The sequence below is a fragment of the Phyllostomus hastatus genome, unplaced genomic scaffold (assembly GCF_019186645.2).
Source record: "Phyllostomus hastatus isolate PE091 unplaced genomic scaffold, TTU_PhHast_1.1 phas_contig_147, whole genome shotgun sequence".
NCBI lineage: Eukaryota > Metazoa > Chordata > Mammalia > Chiroptera > Phyllostomidae > Phyllostomus > Phyllostomus hastatus.
Window position 1 is genome coordinate 1389941 of NW_025333603.1, and position 11316 is coordinate 1401256.

At 36.8% G+C, this 11316-nt stretch overlaps 1 protein-coding gene across 5 annotated transcripts in view; it reads left to right on the plus strand.

The window, feature by feature from the left end:
- The window catches only part of OMA1 (OMA1 zinc metallopeptidase), a 61388-nt gene extending 50358 nt beyond the window's left edge, over nucleotides 1-11030 (plus strand). For all 5 annotated transcript variants that reach the window (XM_045857374.1, XM_045857391.1, XM_045857382.1 and 2 more), the window contains exon 9: nucleotides 10579-11030. In XM_045857374.1, coding sequence (XP_045713330.1) covers nucleotides 10579-10764 — 186 coding nt within the window. In that variant the 3' untranslated portion in view covers nucleotides 10765-11030. The remainder of the gene's footprint in view (nucleotides 1-10578) is intronic.
- Nucleotides 11031-11316: the final 286 nt, after the last annotated feature.

Consider the following 11316-nt stretch of genomic DNA (forward strand, 5'->3'; position numbering starts at 1 on the left):
GAGAATAATTTGAATAACTTAATGAACCCCTATTTTTGAGTCACAATCAGTACTATCAACCTTTTTGTACACTTGCTTCTTCTGTCCTTTTTCTGATTGTTTTTTTATCCAGAAGTATTTTATTGTAAATTCCAGACACGAGGGCTTTCCCTCCTAATTAGTTCAATATGCATTTCAGAAAGTATCATTTTCTCCCATTATCATATCTAAGGAAATTAAGAGGAATTTCTTAATAAAATTAAATATTCTATCCATATTCAAGTTTCTGTCTCTAAATACAGTTTTATATAATTGGTTTGTTCAAGTTATGTCCATCAAGATCCCTACATCACATTTGGTTGCTATTTCCCTTCCAACTCTTTGATTTTAGAACAGTGCTCACACCCCTGTTTGGTTTGTTTCTCAACACGTTATTGACTTGTTGAATAAATCTAGTCCCACATTCTAGACTTCTCCGATTGCTTCTTTGTGGTGTACTCGAACTTGTTTTTCTGTAAGTAGAAGTTAAATTTTGGCAAGAATATTTTAGAAGTGGCACAGGTATGCTTCATGTTACTTTGTATCAGGATTCTCTTACTCTGGCTGCTCCACATTGAGGGAGGCCTCATTCATCCATCGGTTTGGATGGAGATGGCAGTTTCATTTCCCCTCGTGACCAGCAAGTGACTGTGGGGTGATGATTTAGCACTCTGCAAACATCCAGTTCTTCAGCAGCCTGAGGATTTTTTTTTTTCAATTGAGGAACTGTCATCCTCTTCTGTTTAAAAAGGTTAATCTGAATGTATCTTCTATATAGAACAATGAAGAAGGAACTCACACCATCCAAATTAACTCTAATGGAAATAAAGATGTTGTAGCCAATTTTTAGCCTATTCAAGAGGCTATTTGAGAGGTAGGTAAGAGAGATTTAAAAAAAGAAAAAACCCAGAGTGATGATGAGTGCATGAGGCTGGGAAAGAAACATCATCAGCCTAACTAAATACAGAAATAACAACAGAAAAGCAAAGCCTCAGAAATGCCCATTTTCCCCTAGTAAGATAAGCTTCAAAGAGTGGAAAAATCTACAAAACAAAACCAAATAAATCTCTCATGTAATTTGAAAGTTTGACTCCATTGGAGAGGTCAGCCTAGGTCAGGAGAATTACAGAAGCATCGCCACCTAAAGCTTGCACAATAAGGCTGATTTAATTAATTACATTGAAAGTGACAAGGAAGAAAGAATGACTGTAGAGCTATAAGTGATTTGTAGAAATATAAGCTACATTCATCTCAGAAAATTGTTAAACTTGTGAATATAGCAGAGAAGCTGCAAAACTTTCAGTGGAGGCTGTATTAATGCTGGAGGTAGAGGAACACAGCACAGCCAGATTACAACACTGAAAGCTAAAAAAGAAAAAGTTAAAAAAATTGGAAGAATATTGAAAAGACAAGGAAATCCAGGGTGCATATAACAGTGGTAAGGACTAGTACATTTATTCAGTATCTTCATGTCTGTGTCTCTGGGGTCTGTACCACATTTTTGTTTAGATAATATTTCTCAAGATGGGTTTTTAGAAGAATCCCAGAGCATCATGCATGAGAAGCTCTGAAATTGATAACGCCTATATATTTATATTAATCAAGTGTTTAATATTCATTGCAAAGATAGGCTCTTAGAGGATGCCAAGGTATAAAGGGAAAATTTAAAGACATATAAGAGTAAGAATGACTTTGGAGAAGTGTAAGAATTTAGAGGGAAAGAAACAACAAAACAAAAAGTAGTGGAACCAGTACAGTTTGATATGGTATTTAGCCAAACCAACCCTTTTTTCTTGTAAGATGGAAGATGCGTAAGTGAAACACACAAACAGTGTCAGTGAGGTACTCAGCAGCAGTGCTCTTTCCACAATTCAGTGGTGACTAAGAATTAGGTAAAGTATATAGTTTGTTTATGTATAATTGTGATTATAGCTTGCATCCTACTGTTCTTAGAAAACTGAAGTTCAAGTAAGGAATTAACAAAGAATTGAATGACTAGTACAAAAGTATTTAGCTGACATAAACTGCTAAGAAAAAGGTGTGTATTTTCTGTTTAAATGCTCACACACCTTTCATAAAAATACTGGTGATACAACTTGGACAAAAACATGTATAACTAATGTTATGGTTCATGTTGTCAGGATATAGTATATTAAAATCAATATAACAAAAATTAAAAGATGGGTAGCCATGTGAAAATTAAAATAAACTTGTGTATATTTAGGATGAGAGAGAAATCCATAAACAATAAGAGCATGCCTTAAAGTCAAGAAATTTTGCAATGTGTAGTTATATTTTTATGGGTTACTGTAAAGCCTCTATGTAAAGAAAATGAAATGTCTCTATTAGTAAGAAAGAAAAAGAGAAAAGAAATAGAGAATTGTAATATGCCCAGACAGGGAGACTACAATTAATAAAACTAAGCAAAAATAAGCAAAATTATAGTAGTTGATTCTTTGGGAAATTAAGTCAAAGTGAAAAATATTGGATCGGTTAGTTAGAGAATAAAACATAACTAGGATCAGGAGTAGAGCTACAATAATTACATATAGAAAAAACAAAATATTTTGGAGAATGTTATTTTTAGGTTGATGATGTTAATTACTCATCAAGATCAAAATCAGAAGTAACTAAATTGTGTGCATTCATGAGTGCGCATGTGTGTGAGAACTGTCAAAGCGGGCGCAGCTGGAAGTAGAAATTATAACTAGAATGAACCTCCTCAAATTGACTGTTGAAGAAAGAAGTAAGGTGTAGTTAAATAAATAAAAACACTGTATTAGAAACACAATGAATTACAAATGAAAAGTGTAAAAAAATAGAAAAAGCTTAAAAAACAAAAGTGCACTTAGCACTGATGGAGAATTTTTCAAAAGTTCAAAGAACAGTTATTCAGTGAATAATTCTAGCTTCAAAATATAGAAAAGAAACATTGTTAATTATCTGAGTCATTTTATGAGCATGAAAGATTTTATTTTGTTAAGGGCAACATGTTTAAAAGAGTTTATGGACTGGGGACATTAACCAGCAAACAGTGCGAGAAGGGACCCCAAAAAACCCAACAACCCAGAATTATCTCCTGGAGGGCAGCACCTTGTAGTACAGTCTTCCCCTGCTAGGTAAGTGCTCTACATCTGCATCACTGTAGTAGCTAGCTGGTAGTGTTGTGAGAGGCTGCATTCAGCTTCAGTGAATTTTTAAGACTCTTTCAGTGTGTTTACCCATATCGTGATGGGTGATTTGCTAGTAGTGCACCTGCCCACAGCATGCTGAGTGTTCAGCAGTTTTTGACCAAAAATTAGCATGGCCCCCATCTTGTGCCACCCTTCCTTTTTACCTGATATTGCTCCTGAGTGTTTACCCCATGGAAAAAGTCCTCAAAGGAAAACATTTTGCTGATGTGGAAGAGGTGTAACAAAAAAAAATGGCAGAGGTGCTAAAAGGCATCAAAATCAGAGTTCAAGAATTGTTTTGAGCAGTGGGAAAAACATCTTTTTAGGTGTATTGTATCAAATGGAGAGTGCTTTGAGGGTGACTAAAGTTTAAACATGAAAGTATAAATACACAGCTTTTTATAAATAAGTTCTGGGGGTCTTTGGGTCCCCCTCATATGATGCTACTTAATAATTATTTACTATAAGCAAGTAAATTATCGTCAGATGCACGGGTAGCAGAGAAAAAAAGTACTCGGTTACGGAGGAAATTTAGAGCTTATCTTTGATTCTTCTTTTTTCTTTTTCTACTCACTAGAAAATCTTGTCAACTGACTTCTAGGAATCTGTTCCTTTCTCCATCAACACTGTTACTGGTCTAGTAGAAAACACCATTATCTCTCCCTTGGATTACTACTACCTACAGTAACCTATTTTAATCTTCCTGTTCCATTTTACACTTCAGCCCCTAACAATTTACTTTCTTTTTTTTTTTAAGGGGTTCACGATATCCATAAAAAAGGGATAATTTGAACAATAAAAGGAGTAACAACAATAATAAATAGAAACACATCAAACTCAATAGAAAAAAATTCATGAGTTCATAATTATATATAGGGTCTGGCACAAATCATGCCCCTATTTTATTAGAAAATCTTTTATTACAAAATCATAAGCATGTAATTCTGTAACATAATAGTATCACGCTCAAGAACAGCATATGACATTTTAGGTGAAATGTTCAAATTAAATTATACATTATTACCCCCATATTATTACCCTACTAACAACACTCAAGCAGGCGTTACTTCTGCTGGACCCAGTACTTTTAAGCAAACTCATTGGTCACTATTGGATATTCTTAGGGCACCAACTAATTTTTTTTCCTTTTGAATTCATTGGGGTGACACCAGTTAACAAAATAATATAGGATTCAGGTGCACAACTACACGACCCATGATCTGTGCACTGTATTATTGTGTGTTCACCACCCCAAGGCAAGTCTCTGTCCATCACCCTTTATCCTCCCTGTACCCTCCTCCACCGCCCCCACTGTGCCTCCCCCTCCAGCAACCTAGCCCAGGGATTTTCAACTTTTTTCATCTCATGGCACACCTAAGCTAATTACTAAAATTCTGTGGCACATCAGAAATATATTTTTTGCCAATCTGACAAAAAAATAGATATAATTTTGATTTGTTCATACCAAGCAAGTATTGTTACTGTTTTTTTTTTTTTTTTAATTTGACAATCTAAGGGAAAAGAGGTCAGTGCCCTGGACTAACTAGTCAGGTATCGCCTGTTTTAAAAATTCTTACAGTACACCAGTGGAAAATTGCTGCCCTAGCCAGATAATTTATTTTTTCAGGCAATATTTTTAATGTAATTTTCATTTTTAAAAGCTTTCCGTGGCTTCTCATGTAATTTAGAATAAAAATCCAAACTCTTTAAATCCTATAATTTGGCTGCTGCCTACTTGTCCAACTTTTTCACATGTCACTCTTCCCAAGGTTTCCTTTGATTCTAGCTGTTCACCTCCAGCTCCGTTCCTCCTTACAGCTTCTCTGCCTGCTGATTGCTCTGCCTGGAACAGCCACCCTCTGCTCTTGACACCAATGTCACCTCCTTTTGGAGGCGTTCTCTGATCCCCAACCTCAGATAGCCTCTCTTCCATGCCGGTACTATCTAATACAGAGCACTGTTTAATTTCTTCATCTACTTCACTACAATTATCTTGTTGTTTACTATCTGTCTCTTTCCCAAGACAGTAATCTGTTTACTGCTGAATCTTTAGTGCCTGTGACAATTTCTGACATGCTTAGAGAATACTTGTTAAATGATAACATGATGTGTAACAATAGGAAAGATAAGTAATGTAATATTGGGTTAAAAGTAGAAAATTGGACAATACAATTGAATAGCAGTTCTGTTTCTTCATAGAAATTTAGGAAATTTAGAAATGTAGCATGTAGTAAATTAATAACTGTAATGGGAAAGGATACTCTTAGGAACTGCTGTAAAAACAGTAGTCTGAGGAGCCTTGGGTTTTAATTCTGACACAGCCACCCAACTCTGAGGAAGTTAACCCACCCTGACCTTCATTTTGCTTCGCCTGTCAAACTGAGGTAACAGTATCTCAGTCCTGGGTGTTTTATGTGTATTCTCATGCATTTGTGATGACAAGGCCCTTTCCTTCCTCTTCCCCTCATAAGACACTAATGACAAATATTCTACAACAGGACCAGCATTTCAAAAGTGGTTCATATAACACCCGTTTAGATAACATTTGTAAAATATCTGGCACAGTGCAAGACACTTCAAAAGTGAACAGTGAATGTCAGTTCCTTTCACTCTAGTTGGAATCTTTAAGCTGGCTAATTCCGTATTTAATTCTAAGCCCTCCTTGGGATTTGTAGAACTGTATATTCTTGTTATTAGAGTATACCCCTGCTTTCTCCTAGACCATAAACTCTTAACGAGTGTTTTCCCTGTGACATTTGTCATAATGATTTATTCATAGCTTGTGTTCTATAAATGTTTGTTTAAAATTCAGCAGGCACTTAAGTGCCTATTATGTTCAGTGTATGAAGTTAAACACAGAAAACAAAGTAAAGGAAATGGAAAGGCATATTCTAGCTGTATAGTGGGAAAATGTTGCTTACTTTTAAAAGATAAACGTATATTTTACATGATAGATTTGAATTTATGAAAATAAAAGATGTTGACACCCTGAAATGTAATAAAATAAATATGGAAAGGAATGTTAAAAAAGCAGAAAAATATTTTACTAACATATCTGATAAAATCCTTCTAAGCAAAATTGATGAAAATTTGATAGGTATATTTGTTCTGTAACAGGATTCTGCTTGATAGATGGTTGGAGGAGAGAAACAGTTCACACATGAAGAAATATTAACAGAAAGCCTTTATGAAGAATGTGTAGATTTTCTAGTAATTAATAGAGCTCAGGCATCTCCAAAGCACATTTATTCTGTAATAGACTTTACTCAAGAAATGTATAATGTAGAGCAAAAACCTCCAAAAACATTAGTACAAAAGCATGTTGTGCTAATGCATTAAAAACAAAAACAATAAAAGCAGGTTCTAATCCCTTTTTTCTAAGCCTTTTTACTTCCATGGTAGCTTTTAAAAATAGATTTTATTTTTAAGAGCAATGCTGGTGTCACAGCACAATTCAGAGGACGGTACAGAGGTTTTCCATATCCCCTGCCTCCCTGCCACATGTCTCCCCTGTTCTGAAAGTTCTGCGCCAGAGCAGTGCTTCTGTTACAGTCAACAGACCTTCACTGGCCCGTTGTCATTGCCCAGTGTTATAGTTTATGTTAGGGTTCGGTCCTAGTGTTGTAGATTCTGTGGGTTTGGACAAATGTGTGATAATGCACATTTACCGTTACAGTATCATACAGAGCAGTTTCATTGCCCTAAGCACCCTCTGTGCTCTGCCTGTTCATCCCTCTGTCCCACATAACCCCTGGCAATCAGTGATTTTTTTTTTTACTGCCTCTTTAGCTTCAACTTTTCTGAATGTCATGTAGTTGGAATTACACATATGTAGCCTCTCAAGATTTGCTTTTTTTTTTTCACATAAGATTTCTCCTTGTCTTTTCATGAGCTCATAGCTCATGATAGCTCATTTCTTCTTAGTGCTGAATAATATTTCATTGTTCGGATGTAACACAGATTATCCATTCACCTACTAAAGGATGGCTTGGTTGCTTCCAAGTTTTGGCAATTTTGAATAAAGCAGCTATAAACATTTGCTAAGCTGCTTTTTGTTTCCTGCCAGGCACTTAACCTCTCTGGAGCTTAATTTCCTCATTTGTAAATTTAACTGATGAGTACTAAGGATTCTGAGGTTTGAAATTATGTGGTTATATAGGTAAAAATCATGAGATTTATAAATTATGAGTAACTCAGGCATGCCTGCATGCTGACTGCATTGTAAGTTGGGAAAGCCTTTCTGGTAAAAAGCAGTTTGGTCCTATATAACAAAAATTATAATCTGTTCTTAGACTTTGATCAGATCATTCAGTCTATTTGGGGGGTATACTTCAAATAAATCCAAAAGGGGATTAAAAATAGCATCTTTTATTTAAATGAAGATTTTCACAAGGTAATTTGTAAAAGCCAGTCAAAACTAGAAAAGCAATTCAGATGCCCAGTACTGGGGAAATGCAGAGTAATGTGCAGGAGGGCAGGGATCTCGACTCTTCTGACTAGCATGCCCCTGGCACTGCGCTCATTTTGGTGCTCTGAATATTTGTTGACTGTTAGACATTGAAGAGAGAACTTAAGGAAAAAAGAGGAGCTTTTACTGAATATAAAAGATTATAAGCAATAACATTCTGTTCTTCCCTTTGCTGCTTCCCATCTCACATTGCTAAACATTGCTATGCCAGCTGTTACTACTGGACACCACTCCTGCCCCTTACAGATACCAGTTAAGACCCTAGGCATGTGATGTAACAGCCATGACAGATCAGCTTCTCACTTGGAAAATATATCAGTGCAGTTATAAAGGAGTTAAGAGTAGACTGTGTATCCCAACTTTTCTAGGACAGTCTAAGTTTATGCCTGATGACTCAGTGTAAATCTTAGTAGCATGTCATTTAACTCTCACAGACATTCTGTTCTGGACAGTAAGTCACCATTTATTTGAGGGCCTGACTTTCTTCTTTAGTGCTATAGTTGGGAAACATTTTCTTGTTTTTTTTTTTCAGTTCAGTTTACTTTAAGGAACATTCACTTAACACACTCAATAGATAGAAGATGTGAGATAAAAAAAATTAGACAAAGCCCTGTCACCAAAGAATTTCATTTGAATGCTTTTTCCTTTTTGTTTTGGTAACTCATAGCCTCATTCAGAATCAGAAGTGCTCCTAGACTCAAGTTCCTTCCCTTGCTTCATTCATTTAGAAGGCTCTTTCCTGGCTTGCATCTGGCTGCATGCTCCTCTATTCTGTGGAACTTCCTGGAATTTACCCATCTGAGAATCTGCCCCTACCACATGGCACTCTGGGTCTTTAGGATCATGGGATTCCTCGCCCAAACACTTCTGAGCCTGCTTCCAGGGCCTGTGTGGATCTCTTCCCTTGGAGAGAGAGAGAGAGAGAGAGAGAGAGAGAGAGAGAGAGAGAGAGAGAGAGAGAGACACACACACACACACACACACACACACACACACACACACACACACACACACACACACACACACACACACACACACACACACACACACACACACACACACACACACACACACACACACACACACACACACACACACACACACAGTGCCAGTAAGCCAGGGAGGGGAGAAGGAGGGTGCAGACAGCAGGCCAGTGGCAGGAGCTGGGGTAGTCTCCCCCCAACCTTAGATGTTCACACACACACACACACACACACACACACACACAGTGCCAGTAAGCCAGGGAGGGGAGAAGGAGGGTGCAGACAGCAGGCCAGTGGCAGGAGCTGGGGTAGGCTCCCCCCAACCTTAGATGTTCCAAAAATTCAAGAATTCTAATTTTGGTATCTGGCCTTTAGGGTCATTTTGAATGTGTGGGAGCAGAGAACATATTTTATATAGTAATTAATTAGCTTGACTTAGAGCTCTTAGACGTAAACAAATGGTCTCTGAGCCTCCATTTGGATTCTTGCCATGGACTCCACAATTATCTGAGGCAGGCCTACTCAGAGTAAAACCTAACGTCTTTATTCACCATATCCTAAGAGATTGTACATAATCTGCCCTTAACCCCTAGACCTCATTCTGCCCCTGCTCTACTGCTTCCTCATGGTCCCAGAACACCCCAGGCACACCCCCGTGCCACGTCTTCAGACTCGCTGCTGCTGCTGCTGCTGCTGCTGCTGCTTCTGCTTCCTGGTGTGCGTTTGTTCTGGGTGCCCGCCTGACCTCTTTCCTCGTGTCCTCAGGTCGTGTTTTCCTCCTGTTCCCCAGAGTCATTATTTTATCAGTGAGACCTTGCCTGGGCAGGCTTCCTAAAATTTTGTTACTCCCCCAAACACTGACTGTCCCCTGCCCTGCTTTGTTTACTTCCCTTAACACACCGCTATCAGTAAGTTAGAGGTAGTAAAAATGAAACTTTCCCCCCTAAATATGCTTCTTTTAAAACCCTTTAGATAGTAAGACTTTTTTTACTAAAAAAATTTTTTTATGTTTTTATATCTTAAAGTCATTCATGTACCCACTTTAAAGATTCACATAGTTCTCTAAGGCAGGCTAGTTACTTAAAGCAGTAGGCCCCCCACTCTGCCCTCAATTTTAAAGGGGACCATTTTCAGCTCCCTTAAATTATTCTTTTGATATTTCCCATCATTCTATATAACATACTTATATTGCTTCTTCCTAACTTCTCAGTTTTAGGCATTATCTACCTACTTTCCCCCGAAGAGGAAGAGAATTAAGCTCTCCCTTATCACTGTCGTGCCCTGTGCATGTCTGGCTCTCCCTCTTTCCAGTATGCTTACATTGTGATTTCGGTTAGATCAAGATTTAATGTTCTAAAAACTGTAAGCACAAGTCACAGCTGAGCTATGTAATGTACTGTGATTAGTTTTCTTTTCCTTGCGGCATTTTCTTTTTCTTGGAGTTAAAAATTGTCATGGTTTTGATTTGCTTACGTTATTTGCTTTTCTAGGTTATTAGCCCTAGTTCCACTGCAGACGGTCCCGGTTCTGTATATCTTCTTTCAGTATGTTCAGACATCTGTTTTCTTTTTTTTTCTTTTTCTTGAAAAAAATCAAAGTCTTCACATCTTTTCTAGTCTGAACCATTTTTCTCAGGATTGGCTTGAGTTTGACTGAAATCAAAGAGATTTTTTTTATTTCCAATGGAACATTGGGCAGTTGTTGCAGATACAGTTGTTTTTTCCAAATATATTATTATTAGACAAATTTTGAAAATGTAACTATTTACCATGAATTTGTCCATGGTTCTCTTTCATGTGTTGTAATTAAGATATCTTTTATTAAAAAATATAGAATGTATTCTTATGTTATTTTGCATAGAGCATATTAAATTATTTGAGTGATTATATTTGTTTTGTATTCTTTTTTTGTATTCTGATATATTCTTTCTTTATAGGCTCTCAAAATTAGAGAGGTCTGTAATTGCCCACCACTTTCTGGACCAGACCCTCGACTAATGTTCAAACTCACCATGAAGCATTTTCTTGAAGAGTCAGAGAAAGAGGACCCAAATAGCACTGTTAAGAAACAGAAAGTGGATACCCTTCCTGTTCAAAAACAGAAGCAAATACCGTTAACATAAATAGCTGAGACAAGAACTGGCAATTGAATTGAAATATATGAGATATCGGGTATATGAAGAATACAGCAGTCCTTATTATTTTTATGTTACTTTTAAAAAATGCTTGAAATGAAAAAAATTTATATTCAAAGTCAAATCATGTATATTACAGGATATTACCTAAATTCTTCTAGGTATTTTTCATGAAATATTGATGTATTCTAATCTATTTTAAAATATCTTCAATGAGGGAAATGTCACAGAATAAATTTATATTACACATTTAACCCTGTTTCGTACCTGCTTTTGATTTGGAAGGCAGACCTCTAGTGGATGAGAAATTAGAATATGTAGTAATTGTTATTGTAGAGAGGGTTTCAGCTGAACCTAAACTGGATTTCAGAGCTTGGGTGATTATGATGAACTGGGAAATTGACAATCTAAGGCACCTGTTCATAGAAATTGGTTTGCATTGGGGCGGATCATGTGGAATAGGGGATCTTGGGGGAGAGAATTTCTTGAATCTTGCTATGGACAGTGACAGAAAATGGCTATAGAAAGAAGCTGAGGAAG